At 40.6% G+C, this 22390-nt stretch overlaps 1 protein-coding gene across 8 annotated transcripts in view; it reads left to right on the top strand.

The window, feature by feature from the left end:
- Positions 1-22390, top strand: part of NRG1 (neuregulin 1) — a 456659-nt gene that overhangs the window by 257814 nt on the left and 176455 nt on the right. For all 8 annotated transcript variants that reach the window (XM_060237089.1, XM_060237088.1, XM_060237087.1 and 5 more), the window contains exons 2-3: positions 4638-4821; positions 12585-12709. In XM_060237089.1, coding sequence (XP_060093072.1) covers positions 4661-4821; positions 12585-12709 — 286 coding nt within the window. In that variant the 5' untranslated portion in view covers positions 4638-4660. The remainder of the gene's footprint in view (positions 1-4637; positions 4822-12584; positions 12710-22390) is intronic.

Raw genomic sequence — 22390 nt, 5'->3', positions numbered from 1 at the left:
ACGCTAGGTCCAGAAAAATTTGTTTTCAAACTTTGTGGAGCCAAAGAGATTAAAACAAACAAACGTAATGTCAATAGGTAGAACGCTATGGCATTCTACCTCACTGAGGTCCCTCTCCTCCCCAGACTCCATCCTCAAATCTCCAGGAGCTTTCCAACTGGATCTGGCAGCCCTACCCTTCTATCCCCCTTTGCTGGCCTGTACAGTGAATCATGATGAATTATGCCAAAAAAACAAGAACAGATGTAAAGCAAGTCCAACTTTCCACCATCTTTGCACTACAGTGGACAGAAATCTGCATATCCTTTGAATGCTGCTGGATTAGTTGTGGGGTTTTGCTTTTCCTGCCGTGCTGTAGGCAGGTTGTCCATCATTTTTATATGGTTCAAGTGCCAGCTGTTCATTTATTTCATTAAATAAATATATCTCTTTAAAAAGCACTAACTTCTATTTTAAGTTAGAAAAGTGCTCCAAGAAGGGGGGAGATCTAGGATTATAATGTCAAGGCCACCAGCCAGTCAGCACTGTGTACAACCTATTCTGCTTTCAACCCTCTGAACTGATTTGTCTAGGGTTGCCAATCCCCAGGTGGGGGCAGGGGATCCCCCAGTTTGGAGGCCCTCCCCCCGCTTCAGGGTCGTCAGAAAGCGGGGGGAGGGGAGGGAAATGTTTTCTGGGAACTCTATTATTCCCTATGGAGATTTATTCCCATAGAAAATCATGGAGAATTGATCCACAGGTATCTGGGGGGGGGCTGCTTTTTGGGGTAAAGGCACCAAATTTTCAGTATAGCATCTAGTGCCTCTCCCCAAAATACCGTCCAAGTTTCAAAAAGATTGGACCAGGAGGTCCAATTCTATGAGTCCCAAAAGAAGGTGCCCCTATCCTTCATTATTTCCTATGGAAGGAAGGAATTGAAAAGGTGTGCCGTCCCTTTAAATGTGATGGCCAGATGGAGTTCAATGATGCTTGTCAAGGCCTTGATCTTGGCTCCACCCCTAATGTCTCCTGGCTCCACCCCCAAAGTCTCCTGGCTCCACCTCCGAAGTCCCCAGATATTTCTTGAATTAGACTTGGCAACCCTAGATTTGTCCTAAGCTTGGACTTGGAAAGGCAGAAATAAATCTGAAAAAGACCATGTGAATGTGCTTTCAGAGTGAAACTACTCAGGCAGCCATTATTATGGCCCACAAGCCACGCTGAAGCAGAAAACCCCCCACTGCTGTTGAATTAGTTACCTTCATAAAATCTCTGCATACGTAATTCAACCTAGTATATTTTAGCAATTTTAGGGTTAGAATCTGAGTAAATTATACAGAGGACATTATCTCTTTCTGTATTTTCATTGCAGCCATTGCAGCATTTTCTTTGATCAATCCCTGCCAATAAAATTTTGAGTCTTCTGCTCAGAGAACAGTTTTATCAACCACAGTTTATCAACAACACATGTGCCTGTACATATAATCTATCATGAAATAACACATGAACCAGTGACTCAATCAAATTGTCTGAGCAGGGACAGAAATCTACAATTAAACTGAATGTTTTCATATTTTCCAGAGTGAAACCACTCTTGTTTTTAAGTACGTGGTTCACTTAAAACTTCATCTTGAAGGAGCCTCAGCTTCAAATTGGTTTGCATGTATATTTCCTGGTAATTTATGCTATGAAGGGAATTAAATTAACACAGAAATTAATTTCATATAATAAAGAAATTGTTCCTGTATGTACTGAGAGGCTTGTTGGATATTAAGCACTTTGCAGTATTAATGGGTTTTTACATGAGCCTATCAGTGAAGTGAGCAACAGCAGCCTTTATTAATGAGAGCTAAAGTTCAAAGAAAATTTAAGTTGGTAGACTTTGCATCAGACTAGAGAAGGCTATGACACTTGCCTTCAAATACTTCATATTAGTATTTTAAGCTTCTAAAACTGTATTTTTCAACACTTGAAGCAAAAAAATAGTTAAGTACTTAACACTGAGGAAATGCAGGACTTTTTTGGAAGCAGGAATGCAGTTCTGGCTGGCTTGGCACCGGGATGTGGCCTAATATGCAAATGAGTTCCTGCTGGGCTTTTTCTACAAAAAAGCCCTGAGAAACTGTACAGATTCATAAACAGTGGTTGTTGTTTTTATCATCTTTCCATTCTGAAGCCATACTCTAATATTTCACAATCATCTCCTGCAAAGTAATAATTGAGAGACAGGATCGATATTCTTTGGTATTACACCTTTCAATCTGTGGATCAAAGTAAAGGCATAGGAAATTAACTGGGTTTTGCGTCTGTGAGTACACCCTTGATAGATCCATGACCACTGTGAACAGGGCCGGCCCTAGGCAAGACTAACTTCTGGTGCCCCCCCCCCCCCCCGCAACAATTTTCAAAAATAGATGAATTGCTCCTTAATCTGGATAGCCCAGGCAAGCCTGATCTTGCCAGATCTCAGAAGTTGACCAGGGCCAATTCTGGCAAGTATCTGGATGGGTGATCTGGAAATAATGAAGTTATTCCGCTACCTCCCTGAATATCCTCCAGGCCCCCAGTATAGGTCAGTCACCAGAGGTTGACACACACACAAATACCAAAGAAACCAACTTGAAATTAATACTTTTTAAAAATAATCATGAGAACAAGTAATACAACAATCTTTCAAGAAAGCAGTTTTAGTTCACAGATCACAAGGTGCCGGTAGATTTGATATTCCCTGTAACTTGGGATCCTGAACACACTTATGTGGAAGCAAATGCTCTAGAAATTAATGAGTCTCCCAAGTTGGTTAGGAACATGTGTGTATTTATACATCCATTTGTCTGCATTGAGCCTTACATTGCATTCTCTTTATAGCACATCACCCCAAAGACAGTGATCTACATACACATCAAAGATAAAAATGCACACATCACCAGACTAGAATTTAAAATCACATTTCAACATCTTTCAATACTGCACTGTCATTTCCTGTGCTTCATCAGAAGTACTTCCTAAGTAAGTCCAAACACCCTGATTCCTTCCCTTTATCACCTAACATTTCAAAGTCACTGTGAAGATTATAACTTCTCTAACAAAGCAGAATTATATACCCTTCTGAAGCCAATGAGGGTTTAACACTCCTTAGAATGGAACTATAATTCTCAGGCAGGAAGAACATATTCCAGCAAGCAGTTGTCCACAGTGCACCTGCTGCAATTTCTCCTTGCCTTGGTGGGTTATGTAGTATAATGCTCATCCATCTATGTAAATTGCAGAATCTGAGTTGCCAAGGAGAGGAGTCAAGGACCTAAAGATCTGGAAGGTGCCAACAACTAAACTTGTTAGAGAAAAGCTGTCCCTTTGGGAATTCAGGGTTAAATATGGAAGAAAAAAGAGGATATTCACGCACATGCTCTCCGATACATGTTTTTTGGGGGGGTGGGGGTGGGGGGGAGGCTGTAGCTATAAATGACTCTGTTGACAGAAGTGCACACTCTGCATATGCTTGTAACTAAGGATGACTGGGAATTACAGGCTGGGGGGAGAAAGCAACTCGTCCCAGCTTTTCCAAACCCTCAACCCAAAAAGACTGCTTTAAAAAGTGTTACCTGGCCCACTTTCTCACCAGTAGGTGACTCTTCCTTACCTGGGGGCAGCTGGGCTCAAGGCTAGCAAACCCCTCCCCCCCCAACCAGTGAAAAAAGCGGGAAGCCGGCTGGGTCTCCAGCATGGCGAGGGGAAGAAAGAACTGCGCTGCGCTAGAGGTGTCCTCCCAGCAGCACAGGGAAGGGGGCTCGGTCTTGAGGGCCGGCCGGCGGGAAATCACCACGGAGCACTAGAGGCAAGCTCCTGGAAGCAGGGGCCACACGCACGTGCTCACACACAACCTTGCCTCCTCCTTGCCCCATGCTGCCCCTCTTATGCACTCACTGTCACTCACCCACAAAGACATCCCCACGGCTTTCTCACGCCACACCTCTCATGCTCCTCTCTCTCTCTCTCTTTCTCACAAACACACAGCCCCACTGCCTCCTTGTACCGCATCGCTCTGACAGCCACCAGGCACCCTCCCTGCAGCCCGCCTGGAACCACAAACTGGATTGGGTGGGTAGAGAGAGGGGCAAGTAGGCAAGGAAATCCCAGCAACAGCCAGCACCCGCATGAGACTCAGTTCTTGGCTGCTGAGCACCCAAGCTTAGTGCGAGGGCTGCAGCTGCCGGCAGCATGTGCTCTATGTCAGGGCAGGCCTGTCGGTGCAGCGCCTTCTCTTACGGCAGGAAAGCTAGCAAGCCAGGGCAAGCAGGGAAAGGGTGGCAGGGAAGCGTGAGAGCTGGGGGTGAGCAGGGAAAATGGCGGCAGGGAAGGCCTCTGCGAGCAGGGGGCACCCAATTTGGCACACCCCAGGGCCGGCATCTTAGGCAAATGCCTAATTTGCCTAGTGGAAGAGCCGGCCCTGACTGTGAATTACTGACTCCTGTCATGATCCCTGGTTCCTACTCCCCCCTCCCCCTGTTATGCTTTCAAACAGCAAAAGACTTTATAGGGAACTTATAATCTTAATAAATTCTAAACTCCCAAGATTGCCCTGATCAGAGTCTCTTTTGGGCTGCATTTTTCCTTTTGAAGGACTGCTTAATCACCTGCACATTCTTTTTGTTCTTTAGCTGTGCCTCCTAAATTGAAGGAGATGAAAAGCCAGGAATCAACGGTGGGTCAGACGCTAGTTCTCAGATGTGAAGCCAGTTCTGAGCACCCCTCTCTCAAATTCAAATGGTTAAAGAATGGCAAAGAATTAACAAAAAGAAACAGACCAGAAAATATCAAGATCAAGAGCCCAAAAAAACAAAAGTAAGTATAAAGCAATGTGTCTGAAAGCTAGGCTGTGCAATGTATATGAAATTAATCACTAGGATGCAAGTATCAACTATATTAATTACTTCAGCCTACCCAACAACACTGTGCTGCAAAGAACAATATAATTAATGGATATAGGTTATCACTTTATTTTCGCTTGATGATTTTGCAGTGTTGCTGCCCTTGTGTCTTTATAATAATAAAGCAGAAGCTTTTGTAACTGTTATATTTGCTGCACTTTGTTTTGCTGCCAGGGCTGGATCTAGGGGGGAGCAGAGGGGTGCTTGCTCTGGACGCTGCCAGAGGGCGGGCACCAAATTGTGTATGGAGACCATTCTGTTCTATGGGCCCTTAAGATAGAATGGGCCCATAAGGGGGCATCACTTTTTAATTTGCCCCCCCCCTCAAAAAACACGTAGATCAGGTCCTGTTTGCTGCATATACATCTTAGACCTAATTCATTATCCATTAAAACTAACCATTAAAACTTAAACTAGCTAGGAGGATTAGCAACCCTGGGACTCTTTGGGGGAAATGCTGAAGAAGGCCTCCCATGAATTGCTGAATGTTTACATTTCAGAGGAGTAACTCCAGTTGGCCTCATCTTCCCTTATGGTCCATGATCCCAGAGACCACTACTATAATTTAAGTCTCTGAACTTAAATGAACTCTGGGTTCATTTGGATGTTAGCTTCAGTTTTCACCTCTCTGGCTGGGTTAATTTTTAATCATTCGATGAGATTGTCAGGGTGGCTGGGTGGTGGAATGTTAGATGCGGAAAACATCAAATTTGGATATGTGCAAATTCAGCTGTGACTTCTGTTGCTTTCTACTGCGAGTTTATGTTATCGGTTTTTATTTTGTTGGTTTAATTTTTTATTGTTTTTAGAATTGACTTTATTCTGAAAAACCAATGCAAGTAGCCTCATCAGAGTTTGCCTGACAGCATGGGATATAAATGTTTTAAATAAAAAATAGCCTTGTGCAGGTCACTGCCTTTCTTTTGGCTCTCAGAATCAATGTGGTGCTAAATGAAATTCAGCAAAATAAGAGATTAATCCTGCAAAATTACTGTAGTATCCAAAACACTGTGACGTTTTATAACAAAAACATCACATGAAGAGTAGCCAAAAAAGAAAGTGACTTGACTGTTGCTATCCTTCCTCCAGTGATAGGCTCTTAAGGGTGGTGGGGAAAGATACTGTGGATGAATGTTCTTTGCCTAAAGGGAGGGCGTTTCAGCCTGGAAGGGGAAAAAATGATAGTTTATTCTTTGTTATATGGTATTGGATGACTTAAAATATTCATATCCTGCCTTATCATTTTGCGCTCAAGGCAACAATAGTTTGCAAGTACACCAAAACGACATCACAGTGTCTCTGTATGAAAAAAAAAACAGCACACAAGGTCAAGTGCACATAGATCTGATAATACAGGTTTTCTTTCATCCAACACCCTCAGAAATAAATAATCTTATATGCCTCCTTATATGCAAGAGAAAGCATCCTTCCCACCCAGTCTGGAGAGGCATTCCAAAGAGGTGGGCCAGCACAGAAAAAATCCTCTTGGCCTGACTTTTCTATATGGTCTGTTCCAACAGAGGGGGGCACCCCCAGGAGAAGGTTGTCTAAAGAGCTTTGATAGCATGTGGTGGTATAGCATCAAGTATACCAGGGGATGCTATTTGATAGGTATAAGAGCCCTAGACTATGGAAGGTTTATGAGTAATAAATAGCCAACAGTTAAAATTGAGGCCAGAAGCAAACAGGTAACCAATGCAGATGATGCAATACTGGAGTTACATTTTCTGAACAGCTGACTCCAGTTTTGCCTGCCTTATTTTGTACTTATTGAAACTTCTTCAAGGGTAGTTGACTTTGTAGACATTTGGCTTCAGATGCAAATCCTAATGCATTTTTGTGAGTTTTGCGTGATGCAAGGCTTCTGGATCAAGGCACATGTGTGTTCCCTTACCCCCATGCAAATCCAGCTGATTTTGGTCAATATTCGTCTGTGTAACTGAGAGAAAGAGAGGAGCTTTTGTGGCTTCGCTAGAACATCTAACATCTGGAAAGCTCAAGCAGCAGCCAAAATCAAAGAAAGCACTTAACCTTTTTGTGTTACACAGAACTTTTTTTTTGTTCTTTCCAATTAAATGCCAGAACATTGAAGGATAAATTTTCCCCACTGCATTGTCTTCATCTGTCATTACCGTAAAGGTAGTGACAGATGAGTTGGTAAGAGAATCTGTTGGAGTTAAACCACAAACCTGGCCTGATTGATTGTGACAAAATAATTTTTTAAAGGGTTTGTAATGCAGGAAGAGCCAGCAGAGACTTCTTTGCCCCATCATATTATCTTGTGAAGCCCAATTAGCTGAACTGTTCCAGAAAGGTAACAGATTCTCTGGTGAATCCAGGTTGCTTTGAAATCCATATTGAAAAAAAATGTTTTATATTAAAGGAGAAGTATTGGCTCACCTCGTCCTTTCCATTCTTGAAATAACAATATTGTTCACTGAGAGCCATCATAGACATGCATAAATTTAGTTCACAACAGCTAAGGCAGATTTGTGCATTTTCTAGTCAGATGTGCAAGCATAGAATTCTGTAATTGGCACTTGCCTCCAGGACCCAGTACCAAGGATTTGGTGCCTAATATTAAGAATATTAATGTCCATTTAAAAGAAATAGTTTTCAAACCATGTTCTGGGCTCCCCCAAAGCTTATTGGGTGCTTGGTGGGAAAACAAGTGCTGGTAGGGAAGCTTCCCTGAAAATTTACCCATCATGATGGGTCTTTCTCTGCAGTGTGCAGGCTCAAAGAGTTACCTGGAGCTCTTATCTATCTCTGGTCTAGGCAGTTCTCTAGATAAACAGAATGTGCACTTTTAGAACCCTCTGCAAGGAACTGAGTTTCCCTGCCAGATTTTCAGTGCTTCTTTGGCAGCTAAATTGCATGAGAAGGGTTCACTGAAGGTAGAAAGCTCAAAAACTACAGTGCTAGGTATTAAAGTTAAGCCCAAGCCACTACGGCTGTCCAAAAAACAAGCCCTTTAAAATATATCAGTGCTGGTAATGTTATGATTGGACCAGATTACTTTTGAATTCTACCATATGCTTGAATTTCTCCTGAGCCTGTCAGCAGCAAAGCATAACAGTGTCATTGGAAACACTGGAAACTTCCCCTTGCGCCCAGGTTTGAGCCAGAAATAAATAAAAAGTCGGGTCCTTTTGATTTGGAAGGGGTGAAGTAACCGCAGCTGATATTTTCCTGATTTCAAGTGAGGCAGATTTCCCCCACCCCTCTCCTCCGCCAAGATTCTAATGGATTACCAACTTTCTCCAAGGTGCATTGTGAATTTGCAGTTTTCCCCTGTAGCGCTCTGCATTGCTAAGTATTTATACTTTTAAAGGTGGCTTTCTCTGTCAAGCTCCAGGACTTTGCTTCGCAGTCTTACATCAAAAATTCCTATTAATATTGCTCTTGGGTGTGGAGGAGAGAAGAGGAGTAAGCTACTTTCATACCATGGCATAATGAAGGCCTGATGCTAAGCTTTGTAATATTAAAGGGGACATTGTCATGTAGCACTCTTGAACCTGTTCCTCATCTATGCTGTATCCCAAAATCACTGCTAAGGGGAAAGATTTGTTTAACTTTTTAGAATTTATTTAGCAGTTCTTATCAGGCCATGACAGTACAAGTTGCCCTCTCAGAGTCTGAGCTCTAGGTTTCATGGTCTTAAAAGGCATTTCCTTCGGCCACCTTGAGCCAAGAGGGATAAGGAAGCAGCTTACTCATATCTGCCCCTCTACTCTATATATTGCTATATTTCATTGCTATATGAAAATTCTCTTCAAAGTGAAGAACTGAAAATCAGTGCTTGAAGCCCCCACCCCCACCCCCCAAATTCATTCTTTACTTTATAATATTGTGTGGTAATTTGCCCAGTGCACTCTTGTTGAGGAAGAGGAAACAGATTTCTCTTCAATCTTCCCTACCACAAGAGGAGGACTGTAGGTAAATTTTCCAATACAGTTGGCATTTGGAGACTTGTATTTGGGTGCTGCATTTTTCTGCATGCCTGGGAAGCTCTCTTTGCTAGTGGAGCCATTTGCTTTATTGGTGAGCTGCCATTTTTAGCACTGAAAGATCATACACACTGTGTGGACTGCAGAGAACAGGCAAAAGTGCTCTGAGATTTACACAGTAGGTCATTTGCAGATCCATAGTTTACAAAATCTCTCTATGGTTGTGAACAAATGAAGAGCTTCTCAGGGATAAAGGAGGTAGTAATTGTTGGACTATCAATGCCAGTTTGTCATGTCTCACCACGGTTTTTGATCAAGTCCTACTTGCTGGTTTCTATGTTTCAAGATGTACCCTGGAAAAGCTGAAATCACTTTCAGAAAGATAGATAACTGCTTCTGCAATAGAAAATGTGACAGTCATGAATGATTTTTCACACCACCGAGGGGAAGCATAGAATGTGTTCTAATGCTTTAAACTAATATGCAGGAATTCATTTGCATATTAAGCCACACCCCCTGACATCACCATTGTTTCACACAGGGCTCTTTTGTAGAAAAAGCACAACATATTAGGCCACACACCCTGACACCAAGCCAACCAGAGCTGCATTCCTGTGCGTTCTTGCTCAAAAAAAAGCCCTGCTTTTAAACTGTTTGAATGCCATGTTTAATGTTTTTAGAATTATTTTGTTGAGAATTTTGTGTGTCTGTGTGTGAAAGAACTAGTGATAAGGCATGAGTGCTCTCAGAGCCCTTTGCTTGTCCCACCGTTACTAGAAAACTTTAAACATCAGTTTTGCTTTGGATGGTGTGCTCACTTTGCAGTGTCAAAGTGAGTAGCTCATATCCTTTTACAGAAAACCAGATCACTCCCCTCAAACACATACATACATACAAAACAAGGCTATGTGGTTGTTGACCACTTAAAATCCAGCATAAAGGGCGTATCTGGCTACATGTAAACATGTAGTTGATGGGATCCAAACTGATTGTTGGGAGAGTTTAAAAAATGGAATCTTTCTAAAAGCCTTAATAAGCCAAAGAACTAGGTAAATCCCAGTTTCCTCTCCCCTACCCAGTCCCTTGTGGCAGAATTCCCTGCATCATACGTTAGTGATGCTTCAACTGGCTAGGGGCATTAAAAATTAAACCACTGAGGAAATGTAGTGTATAAGTGCCTTAGCGCTTTACACACTATGTTTGACTTCACTTTGCTTCTTTCTATCAGATGAGTATTCTGAATGATGGTTCCAAAAGTGCCAGCATAACTGGAAGGTGATAATGATACCACTTAATGCCAGTTTTAGCTTCCTGTTCTTGCTTTCGTCTTTGTGTCTGCTATGAATGGCTCTGCCTAAATATTGTGAGAAGCTCTTTTCAACCAAAGTGATTAATTATTAGCTGTGTATTTTTGGTCACCATGGGTTCTGTTTTGATCACTCAGTACCGCCTGTGAAAGAAATCATGGTAAAAATTTTCATCGTCAAGGGGTGTTTTTTAGATCATTATTTTTAAGAGATGCTTTAAGAATGTTATACTACTGGTTCAACTCTCCTTATGTGTTTTTATAAATCCCAAACTTGACATTTTAACTTTTAAAAAGGCTTTCTCTGTTAATTTTTTTAAGAGAAAGAAAAACATTTGATTCTGAAATAAACCATTAGGCTTATTCATGCCACTCATCATTTCAGACAAATGTAAAGAGTCAAACCATGGAGGATTACATTTGCTACTCTTAACTTTTACTCTTACGTCTTATACCTACTCCATACCTACTTTTGTCTCTTGTAGCTACTCAAAAATATTTTACATTTGGTTGTGGGGAGGCATATGGCATCAGAACAATGGCCGTTCGGCTTTGATCCAGGAACATACAAGTTCTGTTGTCTACTTACTGGATGACTTTCAGCAAGTGAGATGCTCTCAGCCCAACCCAGCTTGTGGGTATTAGATGGATGATCCACACATATACTGTTCTGAGCTTCTTGGATTCAGGAGATAAGATAAATATTGTGACAAGTATAAGCCTCAGCCTTTTTGTAACAAAATGATCTGAAATCCGAACAAACAAAAGGATTCAAGACATCAGTTTTATAAAGACAAATATTTTCACTCATATAGTTGATAACCCAGTCACTTTAAAGTCCCAGTTTCCTTCCTGGAGTGATATCTAGACAGCTTAGTTTCTGAGTTTGCTCAGTGCAGTGGTTTTGCCTGAGTGTCACAAAGTAGAAGACTGTATGTGGTGAGTTACCAGCAATATTCCCTCAATGCTGTGGAGTCTTGAGAGCAAAAATTCTACTTCATGGGCTACTGGCATGAGATTTGTGAGCTACAGCATAAATTCGTTCGCTCTGGGGCAGTTTTCTTGAGCCAAGACAAAAATGTGTGAGCTGGAGACTAAAAAACTGTGAGCTAGCTCATACTAATTCAGATTAGAGAGAACACTGGTTACCATTCCCCCCTGCTCCTGAAGGTCTCTCTGTTTCATTTTGTTCAAGGTTTATTTCTTTTTTCACCCCATCTGTCTAATCAGAGTAGTTTCCTGTTGCTAGTCATTACACTCAGAAGTACTACTGGTTTTTCTCTCAATTCCCTGCTTCCTTTTTCCCCTCTGCCATTCAATTGCTGCTCTCCTCTCTTGGTGACTTTCATGGCCACATGGAACGGTTCAAGTTCCCCTGACCTCCTGTCCAGTTGAACCCCATATAATTAATATGGTTCAACTGGACAGGACCATATTTCATTGGGCCCTAAAAATCTTTAATTTTGGCTGGTTCATGCTGAGTAATGCTTCACCAACAGGCTTTCCAAAATTACTATAATCACAATTATGGTGTCTCTGGGTACTTGTGCAGCTGCGGGTAGAGTAAGTTGAAGGGAGAGCAAGGCCCAGGTGATCTGCAACTAGCAAAGGAAGTAGCCTAGTTGCTCACAAGAGTGCAAAAAACAGAAATTCTATCACCAGTTGTCTAAATGAAAAGTCAACAAACACACATGGTCATATATGAACACTATATAATTTTGTTAAAAGTCTTAATATTGACTGTTTGATCAGTGTTAGTGGTTGTCGATTTCTCTGGATCAGCAGCAGATTGTATATATGCCTATTTGCACAGCCTCATGGGAGCTGTAGTTTTCCACCAATTGAGATCATTTAATTACCTGACCAGCCATCTATGACTCTGGGGAATTGCAGCTGCCAAAAATGGTGCATTTGCCTGCCAAACATGTTTGCTGTGAAGTTCTATATGGAATTTGTCTTCTTGCGGTCCCCTGTGGCCAGAAATAGATGGGGGGAAATATCCGCCTGACACCGCTCAGATCACCCTCTCTAGACTCACTGTAATCTTGAGCAGCCTAACTGACTGGATATCTTGTATTTATTTAGATTTCTTATATTAATTTATTAATTTTATGGTGACATGTACCACTGTGACATCAAAAGTATCTGAACTGCTGTTCAGATAGTTCATCTGTTTAAAAAACTGAAAATACATTTATTACTACAACATAGTAGTTTAAATAAACATATTTCTGTCCATTCTTTTAAAATGTCAGTTTCTTTCCTTCATTTAAAATGCCTCATCCCCAATAGGACCATAATAATCAGAGGGTTCATTGTATTTGTCTGTATTCCCCACATGTTGGTGTTGCTTATTGAACAAAGCACAAATGTAGTTTGCAATGTGTGCGTTGTAATGTTTTGTCTCCTGCTTTCCCTCAGGACATCCTCAGAACTTCGCATTTCTAGAGCTTCATTGGATGATGCTGGTGAATATACATGTAAAGCAAGCAACAGATTTGGGAATGACAGCACCAAAGTTCGGATTGTCATTACCAACGCCAATGGTAAGATATGGTTCATTCTTTAACGGGAATTGCTTGCTGAAGTAGGCCGCATTCTTGTAATGACTGCTGGAACAATTACATGGGTGCATCTAACAAAGTTGTAATGGGAAAGAAATGTAGGCTAACAGTTTTATAATTTAGTGAGTCCTTAGCATAACTACAATTTACAGTTAGTGGAGGTCAGAAATTCATTTTTGTCAGGTCTCTCTGTGTTTCGGAAACGACTGGTTAGCTGCCTTTGACTGGATACAGACAGACAGACAACCTTTATTGGCATATCAAAGATGTTAAGAGCTAAAAGTTTAAAAATGCAGTGAAAGAACAAAACTAGGCATAAACAAAATACATCAGTTAATAGCTTCCTTGGTTTGAATTGCAAGCTGAAGGAAACAGGCAACGTTTGAGGTTATAAGAGGGTTATAACCAGAAAGTAACCATTGGACCTTAACTCTGTCAGGAAGGCCACACCATGTACAAAGAAGGGGATTCAAAAATTTTCTTTGGAACTTAATATAAAGTGGACTGGATACAACGAACACAAGTGGGGTTAGATTCATTCAGTGAAATCAACGTCATTGGTAAGACCCTTTTCCTGCATGTCCAGAATCGTCTGGATGCTCCTGTGACCCAATCTGTGATGCCAGAGGTGCGCAAAAGTAACATGGGAACATGACTTTGTAAGGTTAGCTATCTGTTCCATATCTGTGTTTTCATCTTCAGAATGACTGGATTCCATTCTTTCACTGTCAGTTGGCTCTGACGTATTATTTTCATGTATGTAATACTGCTGCTATCTCTCTGTGTAATCGGCTCTATCTCTCTGTGTAATTGCAAGCAGGCATACATTTTTTTCTCTTTCTTCTCTCAGTAAATCACACCACAGCCGACAGCTATTGTCTTCTGTCACTGGAGTCAAATTTAACCCTTAATTGCTCCAGCTTGTAGTTAACTGGGCACTATGACCTGATTAACAGAATCACTGATATAGTAACCCAGTAATCTATATTATTTTGTAGCAGAGTGCACAAATGGCTATACAGAGCAGAGCCTCTCTTTGTTTGTTATGTACTCACAAAGTTACAGAGTTACACAGAGCCACTTGTAATAGAGGACCTTATTTAGGGAATCCCATTCTAGATAGTAAAGGTGAGAGACAGAGAGAGAATCTAACTAAACTAGCTATGATGCATGCAGATGCAGAGGTCCATGTCCAGCATCCATGGTGCCAAAGATGGAGAGCTCCCTTTTTGTGTTTGTGTAAGAATAGAGGTGTGCAGGGCTTTTTTTGAACAGGAATGCACACGAACGCAGTTCTGGCTGGCTTGGCATCAGGGGGTATGGTCTAATATGCAAATGAGTTCCTTCTGGCTGGTTTTTTTCCTACAAAAAAGCCCTTTGTGAAACCATGGCGATGTCAGGGTGTGTGGCCTAATATGCAAATGAGTTCCTGCTAGGCTTTTTCTACAGAAAAAGCCTTGAAGGTGTGAATGGAAGGAAGGAAGCAATTCACTTAGAGTATCAGAGACAGAGGCAGAAAAGTTAAGAACGAAACCCACAGTTTGCCTATCTGTCTGACTGTTTTGTAACATCCACCCCGACCCACTGGGAGACTGAGGCTAAGAGACAGTGTGTGGTCCTTGACTCAAGACCTTTAGTTTGTGCCCTGGGCCATTCCCAAGCTAACAAAGTGCAAGCAGAAAACAAAATATTAATAATAATATAATAATAATAAATTTTTATTTATATCCCGCCCTCCCCGCCTAGGCAGGCTCAGGGCGGCTTACAAGGCATGGTACATATACCATGATATAACAATAAAATACAGTTAATACAATAAAATACAGCCAAAATACAAATTTGTGACTTCAAGTTAAATAAATAATTTAAAACCAATATAAATTAATGGTGCTACAGTTTCAGTACATATATAAAGATGGCTTGATATCATTGCCAAGATTCCACCTTAGAAGGCAAGTTGGAAGAGGGTGGTTTTACAAGCCCTACAGAACTGGTTAAGATCCCGCAGGGCCCGCACCTCCTCTGGCAGCTGGTTCCACCATTGGGGAGCCATTATCAAAAAGTCCTGCTCCTTTGTTGTTTTTAGCTTGGCCTCCCTTGGCGCAGGGATTTTCAGAAGATTTTGCGAACTAGATCTCAGTGCTCTCTGGGGAACATATGGAGAGAGACGGTCCCTAAGGTAGGCAGGTCCTCGGCCATATAGGGCTTTAAAGGTAATGACCAGCACCTTGCAACGAACTCAGTACACAGTTGGCAGCCCAGTGCAGTTCCTGCAGTCTAGGCCGTACATGTTCCCACCAAGGTAGTCCCACTAACCGTCTGGCCGCTGCATTCTGCACTAGCTGCAGTTTCTGAGTTCGGTACAGGGGCAGCTGCTAGCTGCTGCTATGAGCTGCTAGATGCTGCTAGGAGAGTCTTCCCCACTTCCTCCCCTACCAGAAATGGTTCTGGACATTAAGACTAATCTGGTAATTCTTGCATTAAGAAGGTTCCCTCTGTTAAAGCCTCAGACCAACTTCAAACAGGGGTACCCTAATTTATCAGGCTTCGTTGTGAAAAAATGAATCTTTTAAAACACTTGATTACATTGATTTTTTTTTTTACAAATGAGTGAGTAGAACTCCCAAGACTGTCTATGTGTGCATGTATGTTTCCCCCCTTTCCCTAGTTGAAAGGGGACAGACTGACAGAGTTGGCATCATGAACCCAAATTATCTTCATATACCATTGTTGTCTTCAAACCAGTTATTTAATCAAACACAAAACCTTTCTGATTTCTCTGCAATTTCTGACTAGATAAAAAACTGACAGTTTCACTTTCAATACATATGATGCTTGCCCTAAATAACTGATTGATCACTGTATAGGTTATATAGATATAGGGAGTTCTTAATAATATTATATTGTAAGGAGCAGATAATGGAACCAGGAACTGTATAAGCTAAGGAAATTTTATATTTAAAACTTCATTATGTTTTGCTGATTTAAGCAGATATATTAATTTATTTTTATTACATCAGTTTGCATAATCTTTATGTCAGCTCTTTTTTTCAGTTATGAGGGGCCCCTGCTTATTTGTACATGGCATATTGTCTCCTAGAAATTCTGCAGAGTAATTCAGACATGTTAGCTTGAATGGCACTTTGTATTAAATCCCAACACAAATTTTGGTGTACAAAGGTTTTTCTTACACTTTGAAATTATCCCCCCCCCCCCCCGCAGGTGCATTCAAAGGCTAAAGAAATGTACCAAGTAGGTGGGGAAAACAAGAGACTAGCATCCTAGTAATCAGTATAATTTTATGTACTCTTTTGCTAGGGTACAGCATAGAACATAGCTGTGGGCTATGCAAAATTACTCCAGTCTAAGCCCATTGAAATAGCTCTGTGTTGGATTTCACTGTAAATGTACTTAAGTGGGTGCAGGTACCATTCAGATCGAATGGAAGAGGTATCATTGTATGTTCATGTTATATGTAGATATGAAATTCAGGTGTGAAGTGTTGCCCTCTCCTAAAATTTGCTGAAGCCCCAAATACATTATTCTCTCCAGCAATGAAATACCATACCATATATACACATTAAATCATTAACAGCTGCCCTTCCATAGTTCTATTCTGGAACTTTAAACCAGTTCAGATATTAATAGAGTGACAAGGCAAATCTGTCATTATCAGGAGATATACTGCTGAAGAGATAATATTATTCAGAATTAAATGCAAGAAATGTGAAATACCTGGAAAATAAATATTTGCCAAAAAAATTCACAGAAACTAGCACTGTTATGGTATTAATTGTTATATTGGATTACTGATTTACAAGTATTGAAATAATGGATTGTGCAGACTTTTCGTTTCCCTTGTAAATTTAATCAGTTCCCATGCATAAAGGAATTGTTTGCTCATAAATCTGTACAGTTTCACACTTGAAATAGCTTTACCAGTTCCTGGTAATGTCCCAGAGAATCAAGGCTCAGCCAGACATGAGAGGTTCAAGTAATGACTCAGATAAATGACCACGTTTGGGCATGAAGATATTCCTGTACTCCATTCCAGCATAAGGAATGGGGAAAGGATCACAGAATGTGTGTGGGATCTCATTCCAACATCTAAAATGCACATCTCAAAATTCCAGTAGGGTTGCTGCTCTGTGAAAATGCGTAAATCTATTTCTCCATATACCACCACATTTACCCTCACAGACAGACCTGATAGAACTTTGCAGCTTTGCTACAATCCCCAGTTTAGAAGCTGAAGTCCATTTTTTAAAATGTAAACTGTAAACCGCATGTTGGGCAACACTTTCTTTTTTTTTTTAATTCAGTGCCAAATGATATCTAATTTTCCAGATTTGCAATTGCAAAACCTCTCAGAAAACAGAATTCCTGCAAACCTGCCTGATAATTCTCCCAATGGCAACACATTTAATCTTGCTTTAGAGAATAGGATTTTGTATTTCAGTACCATTACAAGTGTACAATAAACAGGTAGGATCTTTGGGATTGGGAGAGTTAGGTAATACAGGGAACACACCCTCCAAGCTCTACAACAAGTACACCATTAATCAAAATGTAGCATAGTAGATTTAATCAATTTACACATAGAAGTATATTACATTTGCTTTAAAAACTCCAAAGAAAACCTCAGTTCATGTAGCTTATCATCAACTAATTTTGTCCAAGAACTTTCGAAAACCATCATTAGCAAGCTGATACAAATCACACCCTTCTGAAGAACAGAAGGTTTTTAATCTGAAAAGGAATGCTGCTAATTATTATCCAGGCCTTAAGCCTCTAAGGATAGTTCAACAAATTCCAAATGGATTGCAGAACCAGAAGTAAAAAGATAAAGGTAAAGGTAGTCCCCTGTGCAAGCACCAGTCATTTCCGACTCTGGGGCGACATTGCTGTCACAACATTTTCATGGCAGACTTTTTATGGGGTAGTTTGCCATTGCCTTCCCCAGTCATCTACACTTTCCCTCCAGCAAGCTGGGTACTCATTTTACCGACTTCGGAAGAATGGAAGGCCGAGTCAACCTGAGCCAGCTACCTGAAACCAACTTCCACCGGGATCGAACTCAGGTCGTGAGCAGAGAATTCAGACTGCAGTACCGCAGTTTTACCACTCTGCGCCACTGGGCTGTAGGACCAGAAGTACACACTGGCAAATTTTACATTGACCATAAAAAGGAAACTAAGGGGGAATCATATTTATTGTTAACCTTGGCAATTGCCATAGGTGCACCATATATTAATAATGGAACAACCTTAGCCCAAAAAGCTCAAATAGCAGCTAATACATAGTTACCTCCTGAGGTCTGGAAGAATCATTAAGGGATGAAGAATTCACTGGAGCCAATTTTTCAGCAGCATTAATATGGCTTGTCCAAGACAGGTTACAAGAAGAAGAAAAAAAGAATACCCAATATATCCATCTGATCAACTGAGTGACCATTCATAAACCAAGATAAATAATGTAGTGGAGGACCTTTAGAAAACACTGAAACTTTGGTTTTTTAATAATTTACATCTAAAAACTCCTGGAAACAATAAAGTGCAAAAAAAAAAAATCAATGAACAATTTAAACCAAGGCAAGGCCAAGATATCAGCAAAGCATCATCAGCAAAAAAACCAAATTTGAAACAGGTGTTTGAGACAAATGGGTGGGGGTGGGAGAATTCACCAGAGAGAGAGCGATAATTATCATTTATATTCACTATCATTAAAAAGGAAAGGGGTCAAAGGGCAAACTTGTCAGACACCTGTGTTAACTTAGTTTTTACCTTTCTACAGCCACATGTAGCTTGTAATTGGCCGTGGAGCTAAAGAAAGAATAGGTGCAACATTCTCATTCCTCACCTCTCTTTTAATTGTCATGAGCCTATGGAGAGGTCGTATTGATTGAGAAACCAGATTAACTATGGAGGTAGCTTTTGTTTGGTCAGTCCACTTCATTTGTCATGTGCAGCCATCACTTTCATTGCTACCTGTTACATCCTTGAGTGGCATGAGCAAAAGAAGAGCTCAGAGCTCCATGTGAGGTCTGCTCCTTTTACACATTTTTATTTCCTAGCCCTACTGGGAGAGGGAGATTGCCATCCCTCCCTTTCCAGGGAAGAGACCCACAGTTGTTGCTCCCTGTGACAAAGGAGCTACAGCTCTACAAAGAAACAAAACACTTTCTCACAGTATAATTCTATGCATGTTTGCTTGTTGGTCATTCACTTTCGATTTCAGCAGAGCTTATTCATAAGTATAAATAGGATTCCATTTTAAAGCTTGAACCTATGCATGTTTATTTAGGAATAAGCATGCATAAATTTGAAGACCAATATATGTGTGCTTATTCTGATGTTAATCCCACTGTGCTCACTGTAATTGACTTCCAACGAAGTAAATATGCATAGGATTACAGCCTCAAGGTGCCTACCAAGGGGAGGTGGTGCTGGAGAACTTGAAGCGAATCAGGAGGTGAAGTTCAGGACAGGAAGTTTACTGATAGGAAGGTTTATTGACCCAGGCTGACCATTCATATTACCTGTGCATAAGTTAGACGGTAATATGAATTACCGTCTAACTTAGAAAATACCTGGGGATTTTGGGGGTGGAGCCAGGAGACCTTCATATTCTCAAAAATAAATGCGTAAACATACACCAGTGCAGTTCCCCTGAATACAGTCTTCATTTCCTCATTCCCAAGCAGCTGCACATCCCCTCTTCTCTCTCTCTCTCATATCACACACACAAACACACAAACAGAGCACAGCCAAAATAAACAGTTTGCAGTCTCACACTTGTGTGATTTCACTGGGGCAATTTACTCAAGAGTTACTGAAGTTCCAAGTTCTTCAGACTAACACAGGGAAACCAAAGGTTCTTGTTTACCCTTAACTATGCAAACAACCTCTGAAAAGTTTGTAAAACAAGCGGGGGGGTCTGGGCTGCTTTCACAGCTACTGAGAGCAGCCATGTTGTTCTGCTGGCTCACCCTGTCCCATTCAGCCTGGCCTCTACAGATTTAAAGGTACACACACCGTTTTAAAAGTAAACCTTTCCAAGCATCTTCTTAAGCCTTCCAAAGTGGAAAGGCCGTCAGCAAGCTGACCGGGGGCAGGAAGCAGCCTGCAAAAGCAGAAGATCCCCTGCTGGGACCTGGGGATTGGCAAACCTGCTTCTAACTAAACTAACATATTTAAATAGAAGTCAGATATGTGCAAATAGTTATATAACTTCATTGGAGGATGAAGTATGTTTATTCCAAATTACTTTTAACATAGCATTACATTTATTTGTAATGTATTAAGAGTTTTCTCTTGCCTTTATTCTGTTATTATTGTTCTTTTTGTAATCTCTTTACTTTTTTCAGTTAAAGAAAAAAAAAAGAATCCTACACAAATTCTGTTGCACTTGTCAGTTCATCTTGGCAATTGTAGATCACAGGTAGCTCAAGTGTGGCTGTCTACTTCAGCCTTTTCTACTTCTGAAATTGTTGGAAGAATTTGGAAATATGCTAGTCTGTCTGAAGTATAAATACAGACATTACAAGATAAGTCTGTATTATTCTTTGAATCCTCTTGTCTAAATGTAACAAACTGCATTGTCCTTGGGAAAACATTTTGATCACAAGCAGCAGCAAAACCAGTTGTTTCTGTAGCATGTTGTTAATGACTCCATCTTAAGAACAAAGCACCACAGGTACTAGGACTGCCAGGTCCTACCTTGTCGCCGGCAGGGAGGAAGGCTTTGGGGGGGAGGTGTTCCAGGAGAGGATGGGGTCATCCCCAGTGTGATGATGTCACGCATAAGTGACATCATCACATTGGGGTTGCAGCCCCTTGAAAAGCACCAGCAGTGCCCACTTGCAAAACCATTTAACTTTAAATGGTTTTTGCAAGCCAGTGCCAGGCAAGCCTGAACTACAAGTAGAGAATTTGCTCCTTGGAATTCAGGTGTGAGTGACCCTTGCTTGCTAAAAAAAAAAAAATTCTCCACCAGCCCCCAGTTTCAAGAGGAAAACCAAGGGCTTGTCTTCTAGACATGAAAAGTTGAGAATTTTCAGTGCTACTTGTTCCTAGGTTCAGAAACAAGAAGAGAAGCTTCTCTACAGAGATTTTATCCTGAGAAGACAGACGTGAATTATTCATTGGCCATGTTTTAACATACATTTGAAAGTGGTTTTGTTTTGCATTGCTATTCACTGCTCTTTCTGTACCAGTTAAACTTGTTTTCTTGTTTGCTATTCTCTCCTTTGTTAGCACTAGAATCCCTTATGCTGGTCTTCCTATCAGTTAAATTTTGCTTCTAGGGAACTTTCTTACATTTAGTGTGGAATTTTGTGGTATGGTCACCTCACTGAATGTGGGGAAAAAACAAAATTTTTCATCTGAGTCACCTTGAAAATAAATACTATAATATTTTAAAATCCAATCAAAGCAGTACATAGAAATAGTTAAGACAATTCATTTGGCATTCATAGTGGTCATGTTTTCTCTGTTCTTAAAATTGCAAGAGCTTTTCCCTGCATGCTTGTTATAAATAATTTTATTTTGCCATTCAGCCCTCCTTTGGAGAGAGTAATTGAGGTCAGGACGGTTGTGTGAAGTTCTCTGGGAGAGTGAAAGTATGATATAAATAGCAAACTCTGGGGTTTGGGTACATTATGTTAATTGCCTTTCGCAAACTAATTTATCACTTTTTTCCTCTACAAAAGATTCTTGCACCTTTGTGGTATACAGGCTTTGTAATATTTAAGGATCTTATTAAACACTAATGAAGGGCACTGATAACATTTTGTATAAATTAAGAACAACATTTTCAGGTACATGTGCCAAACGTAATAAATCAGTACCTATATTTAGACTTGCTTATAAGAGATCTAATTTCCTGAAGTTCTGAGCCTTTGTAATTCCCACTGCCCTCAGCTTTTTGACTTTTGGTACGAAGTTTACTTCAGAAATACACGATTCTCCTTCTTTGCATTTATTTGTCTTTTTTCTGTGTTTGGTGTAAGAATTAATAGAGTGGCATGCATACTGCCCCAGTGTGTATATATATAGCTGCATTTTTTCTCAGTGGAGTCATGCTGGATTTTGCCAGTTGTTTGCAGCTTTATGCCTTCCAACTTTTAAAAATTGAAGAGATTTTCCTCATTCAAGATAATTTAGAGATCAGAAGCAATATTTAAAAAAAAATGATATGCAAGAGAAATCCGATCCTTGGCAAAGGGTAAATTAACATTATGGCTCTCAAAACAAAACTTCAGTTCCTCTTTGTTTAGGGTTGCCAAGTCCAATTCAAGAAATATCTGGGGACTTTGAGGATAGAGTCAAGAGACTTTGGGAGTGGAGCCAGGAGCAAGGGTGTGACAAGCATAATTGAATTCCAAAGGGATTTCTGGCCATCACTTTTAAAAAGACTGTACACCTTTTTAAATGCCTTCCTTCCATAGGAAATAATGAAGGATAGGGGTACCTTCTTTTGGGGCTCATAGAATTGGGCCCCCTGGTGCAATCTTTTTGAAAATTGGGGGGTATTTAGCGGAGAGGCACTGGATGCTATACTGAAAATTTGGTGCCTCTACCTCAAAACACAGCCCCCTCAGAGCCCCAGATACCAGTTGATCAATTCTCCATTATTTCCTATGGGAATAAGTCTCCATAGGGA

This window comes from Heteronotia binoei, chromosome 4 (assembly GCF_032191835.1).
Source record: "Heteronotia binoei isolate CCM8104 ecotype False Entrance Well chromosome 4, APGP_CSIRO_Hbin_v1, whole genome shotgun sequence".
Classification (NCBI taxonomy): domain Eukaryota; kingdom Metazoa; phylum Chordata; class Lepidosauria; order Squamata; family Gekkonidae; genus Heteronotia; species Heteronotia binoei.
This window is presented reverse-complemented; position numbering and strand designations above follow the sequence as displayed.